The sequence below is a fragment of the Acipenser ruthenus genome, chromosome 40 (genome assembly GCF_902713425.1).
Source record: "Acipenser ruthenus chromosome 40, fAciRut3.2 maternal haplotype, whole genome shotgun sequence".
In the NCBI taxonomy this organism is placed as follows: Eukaryota; Metazoa; Chordata; class Actinopteri; order Acipenseriformes; family Acipenseridae; genus Acipenser; species Acipenser ruthenus.
In genome coordinates this window covers 10,242,826-10,261,554 of record NC_081228.1, presented here as the reverse complement: position 1 = coordinate 10,261,554, position 18,729 = coordinate 10,242,826, and the positions used below count along the sequence as shown (strand labels likewise).

Genomic DNA, 18,729 nt, shown 5'->3' with positions numbered 1-18,729 from the left:
CCTCATACAATATTTAAGAATACTTCCTTTTGTTCAGGATCAAACACATTAAAGAAAGACCTCACCCCCTAGAAAAAAACAAAAAAACTCTTCACCGTTGATAGTCACAGAGATAATACTCTGCCAGTTGGACCACCTCTTTTGAGCTGATTACCACTCCTTTATACACAAGCATATTTCTGGCTTTCCACAAAGCCTCTCGGTCACACAATATGGTACTCTAGTTCAACATCCATCTCTCCTTGTTGATTTTCTCCTGCCGAATTCCCAGCAGCACCAAATTTCTGTTTAGTGTGCCCTTTCCCAGGTGCAGCAGCTCACCCGACTCCTTACAAACCACTTTAGCGAAAGCACAATCCCAGAACAAATGTCCAGCTGTTTCATCCTCACCACACCGAGACCTCGGGCACCTAGGAAAAAGTACAAGATTGCATTTATACATTATGTCCCTTGTTGGTAGGATTCCATGTGCAGTTTGCCAAGCCAAATCTTTATGCTTATTCAATAGCTTTGGGTGGGCCACATCCTTCCAAACCCCTTCAACCACATCATGGGGGAACTGTCCCACAGTACACACAACTGTTTTATCCTGAACAAGTTGTTTGATCTTTTTACATAATCTCCATTGTTCAACCTCCTGTCCTAAAAGGTCATATTCTTTTAAAAACCACTCTACATGACTAAAACAATAGGGAACCTCAAAAGCAGATGGAACATTATTGGATGTTTTATACAATCCAAATATTCTCAGTACCCCCCCCCCCCCGATAGAATTTCACAAACAAAGATGCTTTGTTTCTAAAGAGACACAAATCAATTTGAGTGTGCACAAACTTAAGCCATAACAAAAAAATTAAATCAGGTACACTTTTACCACCATATGCATTTTCTTTATAAAGAACACTTCTTTTTAGTCTTTCATTCTTTGATCCCCAAAAGAAACCCATAATTTGTCTAAACTATTTAAAACCATCCTTGGAGGTGGAATAATTGCAGCCACATACAATACTAAGGATAAGATCATAGTCTTAATAATTAAAATGTTCCCTTCCATGGTTAAATCCCTTAATCCCCAAAATCCAATTTTCTTTGCCACTTTTCCCACCAATTATTCCCATTTTTTTTTGTCCTGATGCATTACCATCAAACTTTATCCTGAGAATTAATAAATTATTTTTTAAAACAGTGAGGAGTGTGGTGGTTTCAGTGTAGATGTCACTAGAGCGCACACACACTGGTTGTACAGTGAGGAGTGTGGTGGTTTCAGTGTAGATGTTACTAGAGCGAACACATGCTGGTTGTACAGTGAGGAGTGTGGTGGTTTCAGTATAGATTTCTCTAAGGCGCACACACGCTGGTTGTACAGTGAGGAGTGTGGTGGTTTCAGTGTAGATGTTACTAGAGCGCACACATGCTGGTTGTACAGTGAGGAGTGTGGTGGTTTCAGTGTAGATGTCACTAGAGCGCACACACACTGGTTGTACAGTGAGGAGTGTGGTGGTTTCAGTGTAGATGTTACTAGAGCGCACACATGCTGGTTGTACAGTGAGGAGTGTGGCGGTTTCAGTGTAGATGTCACTTGCGTGCACACATTCTGGTTGTAGAGTGAGGAGTGTGGTGGTTTCAGTGTAGATGTCACTAGATCGCACACACGCTGGTTGTACAGTGAGGAGTGTGGTGGTTTCAGTGTAGATGTCACTAGAGCGCACACACACTGGTTGTACAGTGAGGAGTGTGGTGGTTTCAGTGTAGATGTTACTAGAGCGCACACATGCTGGTTGTACAGTGAGGAGTGTGGTGGTTTCAGTGTAGATGTCACTAGAGCGCACACATGCTGGTTGTAGAGTGAGGAGTGTGGTGGTTTCAGTGTAGATGTCACTAGATCGCACACACGCTGGTTGTACAGTGAGGAGTGTGGTGGTTTCAGTGTAGATGTCACTAGAGCGCACACATGCTGGTTGTAGAGTGAGGAGTGTGGTGGTTTCAGTGTAGATGTTACTAGAGCGCACACATGCTGGTTGTACAGTGAGGAGTGTGGTGGTTTCAGTGTAGATGTCACTAGAGCGCACACACACTGGTTGTACAGTGAGGAGTGTGGTGGTTTCAGTGTAGATGTTACTAGAGCGCACACATGCTGGTTGTACAGTGAGGAGTGTGGCGGTTTCAGTGTAGATGTCACTTGCGTGCACACATTCTGGTTGTAGAGTGAGGAGTGTGGTGGTTTCAGTGTAGATGTCACTAGATCGCACACACGCTGGTTGTAGAGTGAGGAGTGTGGTGGTTTCAGTGTAGATGTCACTAGAGCGCACACACACTGGTTGTACAGTGAGGAGTGTGGTGGTTTCAGTGTAGATGTTACTAGAGCACACACATGCTGGTTGTACAGTGAGGAGTGTGGTGGTTTCAGTGTAGATGTCACTAGAGCGCACACATGCTGGTTGTAGAGTGAGGAGTGTGGTGGTTTCAGTGTAGATGTCACTAGATCGCACACACGCTGGTTGTACAGTGAGGAGTGTGGTGGTTTCAGTGTAGATGTCACTAGAGCGCACACATGCTGGTTGTAGAGTGAGGAGTGTGGTGGTTTCAGTGTAGATGTCACTAGAGCGCACACACGCTGGTTGTACAGTGAGGAGTGTGGTGGTTTCAGTGTAGATTTCACTAGAGCGCACACACGCTGGTTGTATAGTGAGGAGTGTGGTGGTTTCAGTGTAGATTTCACTAGAGCGCACACACGCTGGTTGTATAGTGAGGAGTGTGGTGGTTTCAGTGTAGATTTCACTAGAGCGCACACACGCTGGTTGTACAGTGAGGAGTGTGGTGGTGGTTTCAGTGTAGATTTCACTAGAGCGCACACACGCTGGTTGTACAGTGAGGAGTGTGGTGGTTTCAGTGTAGATTTCACTAGTGCGCACACACGCTGGTTGTATAGTGAGGAGTGTGGTGGTTTCAGTGTAGATGTCACTACAGCACACACACGCTATTTGTACAGTGAGGAGTGTGGTGGTTTCAGTGTAGATTTCAGTAGAGCGCAAACACGCTGGTTGTACAGTGAGAAGTCTGGTGGTTTCAGTGTAGATGTTACTAGAGCACACACACTCTGGTTGTATAGTGAGGAGTGTGGTGGTTTCATTCTAGATGTCACTAGAGCGCACACACGCTGGTTGTACAGTGAGGAGTGTGGTGGTTTCAGTGTTGATGTTACTAGAGCACACACACGCAGGTTGTACAGTGAGGAGTGTGGTGGTTTCAGTGTAGATGTCACTAGAGCGCACACACTCTGGTTGTATAGTGAGGAGTGTGGTGGTTTCAGTGTAGATGTCACTAGAGCACACACACGCTGGTTGTACAGTGAGGAGTGTGGTGGTGTTTCAGTGTAGATGTCACTAGAGCACACACACGCTGGTTGTATAGTGAGGAGTGTTGTGGTTTCAGTGTAGATGTCACTGGAGCGCACACACGCTGGTTGTACAGTGAGGAGTGTGGTGGTGTTTCATTGTAGATGTCACTAGAGCGCACACACGCTGGTTGTACAGTGAGGAGTGTGGTGGTTTCAGTGTAGATGTCACTAGAGCGCACACACGCTGGTTGTACAGTGAGGAGTGTGGTGGTTTCAGTGTAGATGTCACTAGAGCGCACACACGCTGGTTGTACAGTGAGGAGTGTGGTGGTGTTTCATTGTAGATGTCACTAGAGCGCACACACGCTGGTTGTACAGTGAGGAGTGTGGTGGTTTCAGTGTAGATGTCACTAGAGCGCACACACGCTGGTTGTACAGTGAGGAGTGTGGTGGTTTCAGTGTAGATGTCACTAGAGCGCACACACGCTGGTTGTACAGTGAGGAGTGTGGTGGTTTCATTCTAGATGTCACTAGAGCGCACACACGCTGGTTGTACAGTGAGGAGTGTGGTGGTTTCAGTGTAGATGTCACTAGAGCACACACATGCTGGTTGTACAGTGAGGAGTGTGGTGGTTTCAGTGTAGATGTCACTGGAGCGCACACACGCTGGTTGTACAGTGGGGAGTGTGGGGTGTTTCAGTGTAGATGTCACTAGAGCACACACACAGGTTGTACAGTGAGGAGTGTGGTGGTTTCAGTGTAGATGTCACTAGAGCGCACACACGCTGGTTGTACAGTGAGGAGTGTGGTGGTGTTGCAGTGTAGATGTCACTACAGCACTGTGACAGGATTGAAAGGAGTCCCTGTTGTAATTCGCCCTCCCGACCACCGGCAGCGCTGTGTAGGGTTGACCGTGATTGGGTCAGGAAGCTGAACTCTGACCATACAGGAAGTTCCGGGTCAGGCGGCCATCTTGGCCCAAGGTGGGACCATGCGGCTGTCAGGTCCCATCATTGCAATCAGCTGTGCTGTTCTCATCGATTGGCTGATGTGAGGCAGCGTGCTGATTGCAGGGGTGGGACTTGGCAGTATTTAAGCAGTATGGTTTTGCCATTCGGCCCCCTGTCCTGAACTGAAAACACGTGCTGTGCTTTGTTGTTGTTTTGTTTTTTCAAACTGCTGTAATTCGCAGAAGCTTGAAACTTAAGGGACTTTGGTGGATTGCCGCAGTGGAAGAAACCCAGGACAAGCCAGTAATCCGTGGAAGGGGGCCAGGAGGCGGTGAGAGGAAACCCACTGCAGGAGCACAGAGAAACCCAGTGCTTCCTTTATTGTTGTGTGTAACGGGACGTTTTTGTTTATTCTTTTTATTTGAAACCTGAGTTTACCATCGCTGGTATTCCAGGTGGTTTTCTTGTTTATTTTCTGGAATACTGGACTGTTCTATTTTTGTTTGTTAAAATAAATCCTGCCTGTACCGTTGATGGTACAGGGCTCCAAGGACTAAACGACACTTCCGGCTCCTGTGTGCTGTCATTTCTGGTCCTTCCCTAAAGCTCCACCCACTACCCTCCCACAAGGTGGTGTCAGAAGTGGGATGAGCATGGACCGGCACACCCTGCAAGCCGTCTTGGAGGATCAGGAGAGACACCGTGACGGTGTAGAGCGGCGTCGGGAAGAACGGGATGCTCAGAGGGATGCTGAGCGTTCAGCCCATCTGACCGCGATGACTGACAAGATGGCGGCCATGTGTCTGGCCATTCAGAACCTGGTAGTGGCCCAGGCCCAGGCCCAAGCCCAGGTCCCGGCCGCAGCAGCTGGACCAGCGCAGCCGACGCCCAAAATCCGGCTGCAAAAGATGACCTCAGAAGATGACCCGGAGGCCTTCCTGACCACGTTTGAGCGGGTGGCTACAGTGTCAGGGTGGCCAGCCAGATGTTGGGCGGCACAACTCGCCCCCTGTCTGACTGGTGAGGCGCAGGCAGCATACCGGGCCCTGAGCAATGTGGCAGCAGAGGATTATCCCCAGGTGAAGGCAGCTATCCTCCAACGCCTCAATATCACTCCGGAAACGCATTGCCGGCGTTTCCGGACCTACAAGCGTCCAGAGGGAACCCGGCCCCGCATTGCGGCCCAGCAACTCTGGGACCATCTGACCCGCTGGCTGCGTCCCACTGAACGGACCACCCAACAAATCATGGAGTCTGTGGGGGTCGACCAGTTCCTGGAGGTGTTGGAACCGGAGACTCGAGCCTGGGTCGCTCGCCACAGTCCCGAGACGATGGACAAGGCCGTCGAACTGGCGGAGGCTTTCGAGGATTCACTGCTTCGGGTGGACCCCAGTCCAGCCCCAGCAGTCCCAGTGAAGCATCGCCCTTTACCAGCGCACCCAAGGACTGCAGCGAGGCCTTCAGTTTTCCCCGTCCCTTTGAGCGCCTCGACTCCAAAGTGGAGACCGAGGTTAGCTCCCAGCTGGGCCAGAGAGAATCCCTGGACCCCCCCCCCCCAGTGGTGGACCAAGGGACAAGCAGCCGTCTCCCACAGCGTTGCCTTCCCCTACCTGCTTCCGGTGCCATGAGGTGGGACACATCGCGAGATTCTGTCCTGCCGCAATGGAGTGTGACGTGGCCTTGCGATGTCCGGACGCAGAGGGTGGTGAGTACAGGGGAAGGGGTCGGGAGGGGCCTTGCATTATTAATGTAGTTGTTGGTAATATGAGTACCCACACATTAGTGGACTCAGGGTGTAGTCACACTATAATTCGGTCTGCTCTCTTGGAGGGTACGCCCTGGCGGCCACAGGGGTCTGTGACCATCTCGTGTATTCATGGAGAAACCAAGGCGTATCCTACCACTAAAGTTAGAATGACTGTGGAAAGTCGGACGTGCCACGTAGTCGTGGCCGTCGCTAAAAAGGTGCCATACCCAGTAATTTTGGGTCGAGATTGGCCTTACTGTAACAAACTTACCTAGTGTGCAATAACCAAACACCTAGGCCATAAGTGTATACTAGCACCAAGCATAAAACATTCAATACTACAGTCCCAGCAGGTAAATCAGTACAGCAAAAAACAAGGATTTCACGAGAACCAAGGGAGTAAATTTTAAACAGGATAGGTTTATTATGTCTATTTGTATATAGTACATAAGCACAAGTGTATCCTGGAGTAATCAGAACGGTAAGTCTTAAGTAAGATCAGAAATCTGGCAAATATCAACCCTGACTCAACGGTAAGCAAACCAAACATCCAGGTTGGTAGAACAATTGGAGCACACCAACACTGCAATGCTAATCACATAAAAATGCAATTGGAAAAGAAACACATCTCTATATATACATACAAACCGGTAAAAACCAAAACACGGTTGTTTGACCTAACACCGACTAGAAGCATGCTATACACAGACTAACTCGTTTTTTCTGCCGTTTGAACAGGTTGCCTGTAAGTTCTTTCTCTGTCTCTCTAATAACTCCGTATTTTTTTCTCTCTTCTCTCCTCCAACAGACTTTCAAAAACACTTTTTTATACCCTATTGGTCCAACACTTTAAGCAAAGGAAGCTCCGCCCCCAATTAAGGAAAACAGTAATGGCCAAAATACCTAAAACTACTTAGTCTAGGACCATAGCGTTTTAACCAAATATAAACAAATGTACCCAGCACACGAACTAAAACCATAATTCCCCCACGAGTTTATTTTTAAACCAGGCACGGATATAGATTATATATACACGTATGTAATGCGAAATATTAAGGAGCTAATTAAAAAACGCTGTCATGAAATAACGAGGATTGCCTGGCCAGGCTTACTGGCATTCACTTAAGAATGCGCAGGTGCTACGTTTCTTGCAGCACATTGTGTGGCGATTGCCACATAGTCCCCCCCCCCCCATCCGGAGGTACCGGGGTTTTTGCTCCAAAATACCGTTTTAGATTGACCACATTCAAAGTTTCACTTTTTGACTGGTCTGTCCACTGAACCCTATAATTGACAGGACCTAACTTTTTCACAATCACAGCTGGCCCTGACCACTTAGGGGCAAGCTTTGCGGAGAAATTAGCAGTGGCATCAGATATAGGATGTGTCCTTACCCACACTAACTCCCCTATTTGAAACTGTACATTTCTCCTACGTGCATTATAATATTTTGCTTGACGTACCTGTGCTATTCCAATCCGCTGTTCTACCTCTTTTACTAGGGTTTGCTGGCGTTCCACCACCGTATACTGCTGAGAACCAGGAGAGGGAGCTACAGCAATTAACTGGTCCAGAGGGCCTTTAAGAACACGTCCCACTGCCAACTCAGCTGGAGACAAACCAGTGGTTTCATGCTTGGCCGAATTGATAGCAAAGCGAAACTCAGCAAGCCATTCATCCCAGAGCTGGTGATTCTCCCCCACGAACGAGGCTATCATAGTTTTTATTGTCCGGTTGGCTCTCTCCGTGAGATTAGCCTGAGGATGATAAGCCGTCGTCAACTTTCGGATGACCCCCCACGATTTGCACACTTCCTCCATTAGCTGGCTGGTGAACTGGGGCCCTCGGTCCAAGACTAGGTAACGCGGGGTACCCCACCGAGTGAAGATCTCCTGAATGAGGATTCGGGCGATACTCTGTGTTTTACTATTGCGAAGGGGAAAGATTTCCACCCATTTAAATAATCAATCACCACTAACAGGTATACATTGCCTTTTCTGCTTCGTGGAAAAGGTCCCATTAAGTCCACTCCTAACTTTTCTCCTGGCTCACTGACCACCGTTGGTTGCAGTAAGCCTGCTGGTTTACTATTAGCTGGTTTGTATTGTTGGCATATACTGCATTCCTTCACATGTTGCCATGTATCTCTGCGCACCGTGGGCCACCAAGCCACCTCTAAAATCCTGAGCAAAGTCTTCAGCCGTCCTAAGTGACCACCCAAAGGATTATCATGAAAATAACATAAAAACGATTGTGCAAGTCCAGGGGGAACCACCAGCTGAAATCTATAACCCCCTCCTTTGATGGGGACTCTACGGTAGACCAACCCCTGTTGTTGGACAAAGGTAATCCGGTTAGGTCCTGCCGGAGATGGCGTCTTCCTCTCATCGAGAAACTCGAGCACCGTTGGATCCTTTGCCTGTGCCGCCGCCACCTCATCGAGTGAAGTAGGAAGATCAGTCCCGAAGTTGTTCTTTCTCATACCCACGGCTATAATAGCCACAGGAACGACCGGCGCGCGTGACAGGGCATCAGGGACTACATTGATGCTGCCTGCTCTGTATTCCACTGTGAAAGAAAACTGCTGAAGTCTCAGTGTCCACCGTGTCAACCGAGAAGACGTCTTCGGCGCATTAAAAGCCCATGTTAGTGCGGCATGATCCGTCACCACGTGAAACTGCACTCCCTCCAAGTAGTGACGCCACTTCTCCACTGCCCACACTACTGCCAGACATTCCTTTTCAGAAGTGGAGTAATTGCATTCTGCCCCATTAAGCACCCTGGAAGCATATGCAATCACGTGCTCTTCCTCTGCTTCTCTCTGGGCAAGCACGGCCCCCAGCCCCACCTCGCTAGCATCTGTATAGACCCAGAAGGTCTTTGAAAAATCTGGGTGTGATAAAACCGGAGGAGCTTGAAGAGCTTTCTTAAGCACCTCCAGGCTGGTCTGGCAGGCTGTTGTCCATTCCCACTTTACATCTTTCTTTTTAAGATGGTTGAGGGGAGCTGCAATGTCCGCAAAATGTAAAATGAATTTATGGTACCAACCTGCCAATCCAAGGAAACGCTGTACCTCCTTGAGATTGGTAGGTACCGGATAGTCTTGTATGGCTTTTACCTTCTCCGGGTCAACGGCTACACCTTCCTTAGACACGATATGCCCTAAAAACTTCAAGGTGTTTTTAAAGAAATGACACTTGGCCAGGTTCAAAGTGAGACCTGCTTGATGTAGTTTCTTAAACACTAGCTCAAGGTCCCTCAAATGTTGGGTTTCACTGGGAGAATAGAGGATGATATCGTCTATGTAGACAAAACAACAGCATCCTCTCAACTCTCCCAGCACATGTTCCATGAGACGTTGGAAAGTAGCAGCAGCGTTCTTAAGTCCAAAAGGCATCACTCTGAACTGAAACAACCCAAATGGAGTAGCAAAAGCAGTTTTCTTTCTCGAGTCAGGATCCATGGCAACCTGCCAATATCCCGAGCGTAGATCTAGTGAGCTAAACACCACTGCTCCATTCAGTGACTCCAAGATGTCATGGACACAGGGCATGGGGTAGGCGTCAAACTGGGTTTTGTTGTTCATCCTTCGGTAGTCCACACAGAAACGATAAGATCCATCACGTTTCTCGATCAACACCACCGGAGCAGACCAATCTGACGAAGATGGTTCAATCACGCCATCCTCGGTCATCTGATGAAGGTGCTCTTTAATCAGTGCTTTTTTGAAGGGAGACACTCTGTAGGCCCTACACCGCACTGGCATCTCATCTGTCGTATAGATGGTGTGAGTACAAACCGTAGTCATGCCCAATTGGGAGGTGCACACGGCAGGCCATTTCTTCATGAGTTGCCGGAGATCCTGTCGCTGCATCCCGTCGGGTATATCAGTAGGGGTAGGCTCCTCTGTACTATGGGCAAGACATGTAGGTGCATCAGGCTTCTTAGAGACAGCCAAATAGAGATGTATGTAAGGCACGTCAGGCATGTTTTGTACTTTCCCTGACGATTCCCACTCCATTCTGGGCAAAAATGGATAATATGCATATCCCCTTTGTCCTTTGACTCCATACTGTTTCTTACGCAGATCAATCACGGTAGAGGTTTTATATAAAAAATCCAAACCAAAAATCAAAGGAAATGCCAGGTGTTGGTCTGACATAACATAAGTGTCGACCGACCAAATTTCGCCATGAAAATCATATGTAAGGCAGACTTTCCCTAAAGCGCTATGAGACTGTCCATCCGCCAACACAAAGGCTTGATCCTCACATGGCTGCAGCACGTCACTTGGCTTCTGAATTTGATGCCATACTTGGTTTTTCATTAAAGTAAATGTACAACCTGTGTCCAGTAATGCAGAAATGTGTGTGTTCCTTACCCCAACCTTCACGACTAATAGAGTCAAACCTGAGAGACTGGGGGTATCCGGGATGGATCTTCGGATATTTTGCATTACACTCACCTCTGCTGGTTTTCTTAAGGCTCCTTTCTTTCCGGTGATATCTGTGGAAGTTTTATTATTTACTTTAGCCCAATACTGTTTCTGCTCGCTCCAGTCCCTTTCGATCATGGTGCCTACGCGAACCAGATCAGTCACAGTACTCACTGTGCCACGGAGACCACTGGCCAGCTTTGGGTTGCTGTTATTCAGTATTCGTCGGACAATCTCCGTTTCCGTTACGTCCGGCTTCCACCTCAAGCACAGTGCGCGATAATCATATGCGAAATCTCTAATACTTTCTCCAGGGGACTGTACTCTGTCACGTAGCCTATCCTCTACAGTAGTGAGAAAATCTGCTGGGAGAAAAGCTTTCAGGAATTCATTTTTAAAATGACTCCATGAGCGTATTCCATGTTTCTCAGCCATCCACTAGCTTTTGGCAGACCCCTTTAACACTGTAGATAACGTTGCCATAATTTCAATGTCTCTTAATGGCCGCAAAGCTAAAAACTCTTCACACAAATCAATATATCCCACTGCATCACTGCTCTCCTCACCTCCAAACTCAGGAAAATTAATTTTTATCGGCAGTTTAGGGTCATGGGCCCCTCTAGAAGTGATCTCTGGTACCTCCGTCCTGCGATCAGCTGGATGGGACCTTGACGTAGGAAGGTGCGATGGTATTGCCGACACTCTGGGGGTACTGGCTCTTCTCGCTAGCTTCTTCAATTCTCTGTCCCAATGCTCCTTCCAACGGTTAAAACAATCCACCACTGACCGCTCCAGCTGATCAACAGATGATTCCGTCAACCTATCGACCCTCTGGAACTGGGTGTCAACATATTGCCGAAAAGACTCCTCCCTATTAATACTGCTGCTTTGTGCCAGATTAAAACTTTCTTCTAGTGTCTTAACCTGTTCCGTTAGCTGAGCCAGCCTATTACCTAACTCTTCTAAGGTTTGCCGTTCCTCAGACGAGCACTGTTCTATTTCCTCCTCTGCCTCATCAGGGTCTGGCTCTTTAACGTACAATTCGCTCAACAGGGAGCCCACTTCAACAATTGGCTCTCTCGGTCTTCTCTTGGTGATATAAACACTAGGTGGTTCTACTAACATATCAGAGGGACCTGTCTCTCGAAACAGGGTTAACAAATCCAAAGACATGACTACAAAATACTACGCAGTATGCCAGAATGCTATAAAAACGATGCAAGCTTACCAACTTAACAAAACTCTTATCCACTCTACCTTAGTCCCCGTACGGGCCACCACTTCTGTAACAAACTTACCTAGTGTGCAATAACCAAACACCTAGGCCATAAGTGTATACTAGCACCAAGCATAAAACATTCAATACTACAGTCCCAGCAGGTAAATCAGTACAGCAAAAAACAAGGATTTCACGAGAACCAAGGGAGTAAATTTTAAACAGGATAGGTTTATTATGTCTATTTGTATATAGTACATAAGCACAAGTGTATCCTGGAGTAATCAGAACGGTAAGTCTTAAGTAAGATCAGAAATCTGGCAAATATCAACCCTGACTCAACGGTAAGCAAACCAAACATCCAGGTTGGTAGAACAATTGGAGCACACCAACACTGCAATGCTAATCACATAAAAATGCAATTGGAAAAGAAACACATCTCTATATATACATACACATATATATATATATATATATATATATATATATATATATATATATATATATATATATATATATATATATATATGTTACACGAACAGGCCTTTGTACAGATAATCACAATACCAATGTATAGCAACACCATTAATAAATCTGCCTCGCTGTTGGAACTGGAGTAAACAAAGAAGAAAGAGAGGGAAGGAGACAACAAAAAAACAGGCAGGCCAACCAATAATCAGGCTGTTAATTCTATGGCCCACGCAGTTGCAATAATTATATCCAAGTGTATGAGTACTTAAGTTTCAGTCCCGGGCTTGATATTAAAACACACCCAGAAAGTAACAAAACAAACAAAAACAAACCAATAGAGTTCTAGAAAAATAACACAATAATCCGGCAATCCCAAAAGGACGCTCTCCAAACAAAAACCCGAATGGCCATTCAAAAAATATTTGTAATCCAAACTGCAGCAAAAAAATAGAAAAGGATCGATCTCACCCGGTTATGATGAATCCGTGTGCAAGTCCTCCAGTTCATACAATGTTGGGAGTCGCCATTTGCTTGAATACCTTCCCTCGTTCCGTTGTCCCGTAAAAGCAGTAAAGAATCAAAGTAAAGGTATAAATCAAACCAACTGGACGAAAAATAGGACCCAACACGGAAGTATTGCCCAACGAGCACTGAGCAGAGTGTGATAATAGCTGTTGCACTAGTATAAGTCGAACCCGCTATAGAAACCGGTAAAAACCAAAACACGGTTGTTTGACCTAACACCGACTAGAAGCATGCTATACACAGACTAACTCGTTTTTTCTGCCGTTTGAACAGGTTGCCTGTAAGTTCTTTCTCTGTCTCTCTAATAACTCCGTATTTTTTTCTCTCTTCTCTTCTCTCCTCCAACAGACTTTCAAAAACACTTTTTTATACCCTATTGGTCCAACACTTTAAGCAAAGGAAGCTCCGCCCCCAATTAAGGAAAACAGTAATGGCCAAAATACCTAAAACTACTTAGTCTAGGACCATAGCGTTTTAACCAAATATAAACAAATGTACCCAGCACACGAACTAAAACCATAATTCCCCCACGAGTTTATTTTTAAACCAGGCACGGATATAGATTATATATACACGTATGTAATGCGAAATATTAAGGAGCTAATTAAAAAACGCTGTCATGAAATAACGAGGATTGCCTGGCCAGGCTTACTGGCATTCACTTAAGAATGCGCAGGTGCTACGTTTCTTGCAGCACATTGTGTGGCGATTGCCACATTACTATACACAAGTTAAGGTCAATGCGGCTCGGCCACCTATTGTAGAAAAGGTGGTCGCAATGGGGGATCCAATTGGCCAGATCTTCCCCTTGCAGGCCGACATATTTACTTCCAGGTTCCGGCCCCATAAAACTAAAAGAGAGCGGAGGGCCGAGAAACTTGAGGGGGCATTAATGAGGCAAGGCTGGGGATTGGTGGGAGAGTCTGCTTTGCCTGTCAAACGAACACAGAAGGGGGTGGGTGTCCAGTGTGACCAGCAGGAGCGGGTTACTGAGATCCCTAGAGCAGAAGCTACTGTGGCCCCGCTCGGCATACCGCAATTCTGGGACCGGGGTGTGGACCTAGAGTGGGAGCAAAGTAACGACCCCACTCTGGTGCACATCCGGGGGTGGGTTCGGTCTGTCGAGGGGAAGGAAGTTGAAGGCTGTGGGCCGCTCACATTTCCTCACTTCATCGTGATGGGGCATTTGCTGTATAGGGTATCCCAAGCCCCGGGCACAGGACAGCCTGTAACCCAATTATTGGTTCCGGGGTCTTTCCGCCGGGAGGTCATGCGGTTGGCACATGATATTCCCTTTTCTGGCCACCTGGGGCGGGAAAAGACCTTGGAACGAATACTGGCCTGGTTTTATTGGATGGGACTCCACGTGGATGTGAGGAATTATGTAGCGGAGTGTCCTGATTGCCAGAGAGTAGCGCCGGGGCGGGTTCGCCCGGCCCCGCTGGTCCCACTGCCCCTGGTTTGTACTCCCTTCGATCGCATAGCCATGGACATAGTGGGCCCAGTGCATCCCGCCGACTCTGGATATACGCACATTCTAGTAGTGGTGGATTATGCTACGCGATATCCAGAGGCGGTGCCACTGCGCTCCACTAGTGCCGTCGCCATTGCTAAAGAACTAGTTGAGATCATTGCTAGAGTAGGGGTGCCCAAAGAGATTCTGACGGATCAGGGAACCAACTTCATGTCCGATACCCTCAAAGAAGTATACAAAATTTTGAAAATCCGTCCCATCAGGACCTCTGTGTACCATCCGCAGACAGATGGCCTGGTGGAAAGGTTTAATCAGACCCTGAAGCAAATGCTGAGGCGATTTGTGAACCAGGAACAAAAACATTGGGCAAAACTCCTCCCCTTCCTGATGTTTGCAGTGAGAGAGGTGCCACAGAGTTCAACAGGGTTCTCCCCGTTTGAGCTGCTATATGGGAGACAACCCCGAGGCATTCTCGATCTCGTGCGAGAAGGGTGGGAGGACCAAACCTCTACTTCTAAAAATGTAGTCAAATACGTACTACTGCTAAGAGATCGCTTAGAATTAGTCGGTCGTTTGGCTCAAGAGAACCTGCGCAATGCTCAGCATCAGCAGCAGCAGCAGTACAATCAAAAAGCACGAATTCGGACTTTTCGACCTGGAGATAAGGTACTGCTGCTCCTTCCCACAGCCGAATCTAAGTTGTTTGCCAAGTGGCAGGGGCCTTATGAGGTGGTTCGGGCTATAGGGAGAGTGAATTATGAAATCAGGCAGCCCGACCATCGAAAACCACTCCAAATTTATCATGTAAATTTGTTAAAACCCTGGAGAGACAGAGAAGCCCTGTTTGTTGCTAATGATAGCCCCGAGGAGGATTTCGGTCCTGAGGCAGGGCCATCTGGTCAAACAGCTAAAATTTCGATGGGGGAACAGTTACTTCCCCGTCAGAAACAGGAGCTGGGTCAATTAATTGAGGAATTCAGTGATGTTTTTTCTGAGTTGCCCGGTAGAACTGACATTATTGAACATGCCATTATTACTCCGCCAGGTGTTCGGGTGCGTCAGAGGCCTTACCAGATCCCGGAAAGTCGGCGGGGTGTAATGCGCCGGGAAGTGGCCAGTATGCTCGAGCTGGGAGTAGTGCAGCCTTCCCAGAGCGAGTGGTGTAGTCCTGTGGTAATGGTACCTAAGAAGGATGGCTCCACTCGTTTCTGTGTGGACTTTAGAAAGGTGAACGCTATCTCTAAGTTCGATGCGTACCCCATGCCTCGAGTGGATGAGCTCCTCGACAGACTGGGTAAGGCGAGGTTCTTGTCCACTCTGGACCTGACAAAGGGATATTGGCAGATCCCGTTAACACCCAGTTCCAAGGAGAAAACCGCATTTGCTACCCCGGATGGCTTGTTTCATTTCAAGACCATGCCCTTCGGTTTGCATGGGGCCCCAGCTACCTTCCAGAGACTGATGGACAAGGTGTTACATCCCCATCATCAGTATGCGGCAGCGTATATTGATGACGTTGTTATTTTTAGCTCTACCTGGAAGGAGCACCTTGATAGATTGGCGGCTGTCCTGCAGTCTTTGAGGGAGGCGGGGCTAACAGTCAACCTAGGCAAATGCGCGTTTGGCAAACAAGAGACCCAATATCTTGGCTTTAGCATGGGTAATGGTCGGGTGAAACCAGTGGCTTCCAAGGTCCAGGCCTTGGTGGACACTCCGGTCCCACGAACCAAGGCTCAAGTGAGGTCACTTTTGGGGCTGGCAGGCTATTATCGCCGTTTTATCCCCGAGTTTTCCACCATTGTTAGCCCCTTGATTGACCTCACTAAGAAGAGCGCCCCAAACACTGTAAAGTGGTCAGATGAGTGTCAGGAAGCGTTTGACACGATAAAGCGGATACTTTGCCAAGCCCCTGCACTAGTTTCACCAGATTTCGACAGGGAATTCATCCTCCAGACAGACGCCTCGGATGTCGGTCTGGGGGCCGTCTTGTCCCAGGAGATCGATGGGGTAGAACACCCCGTGCTATACATTAGCAGGAAAATGGCTCAAAGGGAGCGCAACTACTCAGTTATTGAGAAGGAGTGCCTGGCCATTAAATGGGCCACAAACTCTCTTCGATATTATCTCCTGGGGCGGTCCTTCACTCTTGTCACAGATCACGCTCCTCTTAAGTGGCTAAACACGATGAGGGACACGAACGCCCGGATTACTCGGTGGAGTCTGGCGCTGCAACCCTTTAACTTCACTGTTAAACATCGTTCGGGTAAGGAGCATCAAAATGCTGATTTTTTTTCAAGGGAGGGGGGTCATTTAGGGGAGTTAGGGTTGGCCGAGTGTGCCTACGGCTCCACTCTGAGGGGGGGGGATGTGTGACAGGATTGAAAGGAGTCCCTGTTGTAATTCGCCCTCCCGACCACCGGCAGCGCTGTGTAGGGTTGACCGTGATTGGGTCAGGAGGCTGAACTCTGACCATACAGGAAGTTCCGGGTCAGGCGGCCATCTTGGCCCAAGGTGGGACCATGCGGCCGTCAGGTCCCATCATTGCAATCAGCTGTGCTGTTCTCATCGATTGGCTGATGTGAGGCAGCGTGCTGATTGCAGGGGTGGGACTTGGCAGTATTTAAGCAGTATGGTTTTGCCATTCGGCCCCCTGTCCTGAACTGAAAACACGTGCTGTGCTTTGTTGTTGTTTTGTTTTTTCAAACTGCTGTAATTCGCAGAAGCTTGAAACTTAAGGGACTTTGGTGGATTGCCGCAGTGGAGGAAACCCAGGACAAGCCAGTAATCCGTGGAAGGGGGCCAGGAGGCGGTGAGAGGAAACCCACTGCAGGAGCACAGAGAAACCCAGTGCTTCCTTTATTGTTGTGTGTAACGGGACGTTTTTGTTTATTCTTTTTATTTGAAACCTGAGTTTACCATCGCTGGTATTCCAGGTGGTTTTCTTGTTTATTTTCTGGAATACTGGACTGTTCTATTTTTGTTTGTTAAAATAAATCCTGCCTGTACCGTTGATGGTACAGGGCTCCAAGGACTAAACGACACTTCCGGCTCCTGTGTGCTGTCATTTCTGGTCCTTCCCTAAAGCTCCACCCACTACCCTCCCACAAGCACATGGTTGTACAGTGGGGAGTGTGGTGGTGTTTCAGTGTAGATGTCACTAGAGCACTGTGACAGAAATACAATGAGTTCTGGTGATAAATCTTCCTCCCGACCTGTGAGGGCGCTAAAGAACGGGAGGAGAAGTATCTGGAAGGGCTGGCCTGACAGTTTGTTTCCGGGACCGGGAAGTGGGTCAGCCTGGAAGGAAGCGAGACTCTGTTGTAAGACCGTATTGATTTGACAGGTAAACGAGGGGCAGCTGCAAGTAATAAGGCAGCTGCAACCGTTTACCTAGATATCATGCGGGATTACATATAGGGGCCAGGGTAACGCTGTTCTTTTCCTTCGTTTGGGTTAAGCCAAGGACCGAGAAGGACGTTAGTAGTAAAACTGTATTACTCTATAGAGAGTTGCGTGTGTGTGTGTTTGTGTTTGTTTATCACTGTACAATAACTGTCTGTGTTTTTGAAACCACCAGACAGCTAAAGCACATCCGGAGCTGTCGCCTTGGGCCAGCACAAGCCGGATCACCACTGCACGAACTGTCACGGAAATAAAAAGTATATTCACTCACCACCAGCACGACTGCACGCACCCGAGACGGGTGAACGTGTTTTTGGTTTCTTTTTCCAGGACTGTAAACCTGTGTTTTCATCCCCACGCTCTACACATCGTTGTGTATTGCCGGGGCTTATTATTTATGGTCACTAGACCAGGAATTAAAATAAAATAAAGTTTTTCCCACTGGATTATCGTTGTCTGCCTGTCACTCCTGCACCGCATCACCGCTACACCTGTTCCCCTTACTAACCACTTTGCCACAAGCACACACACAGGTTGTACAGTGAGAAGTGTGGTGGTTTCAGTGTAGATGTCACTAGAGCGCACACACGCTGGTTGTACAGTGAGGAGTGTGATGGTTTCAGTGTAGATGTCACTAGAGCGCACACACGCTGGTTGTACAGTGAGGAGTGTGGTGGTTTCAGTGTAGATGTCACTAGAGCGCACACACGCTGGTTGTACAGTGAGGAGTGTGGTGGTTTCATTCTAGATGTCACTAGAGCGCACACACGCTGGTTGTACAGTGAGGAGTGTGGTGGTTTCAGTGTAGATGTCACTAGAGCACACACATGCTGGTTGTACAGTGAGGAGTGTGGTGGTTTCAGTGTAGATGTCACTGGAGCGCACACACGCTGGTTGTACAGTGGGGAGTGTGGGGTGTTTCAGTGTAGATGTCACTAGAGCACACACACAGGTTGTACAGTGAGGAGTGTGGTGGTTTCAGTGTAGATGTCACTAGAGCGCACACGCGCTGGTTGTACAGTGAGGAGTGTGGTGGTGTTTCAGTGTAGATGTCACTAGAGCACACACACAGGTTGTACAGTGAGGAGTTTGGTGGTTTCAGTGTAGATGTCACTGGAGCGCACACACTCTGGTTGTACAGTGAGGAGTGTGGTGGTGTTTCAGTGTAGATG

At 47.8% G+C, this 18,729-nt stretch overlaps 1 protein-coding gene across 1 annotated transcript; it reads left to right on the top strand.

The window, feature by feature from the left end:
• The first annotated feature begins 4,285 nt into the window (after nt 1–4,285).
• Nucleotides 4,286–17,839, top strand: LOC131708085 (uncharacterized). The gene is made up of 2 exons (XM_059010179.1): nt 4,286–5,992; nt 16,876–17,839. Exon 1 carries the CDS (start codon nt 4,935–4,937, stop codon nt 5,913–5,915), a length of 981 nt encoding a protein of 326 aa, XP_058866162.1. The 5' UTR covers nt 4,286–4,934; the 3' UTR covers nt 5,916–5,992; nt 16,876–17,839.
• The last annotated feature ends 890 nt before the right edge of the window (nt 17,840–18,729 follow it).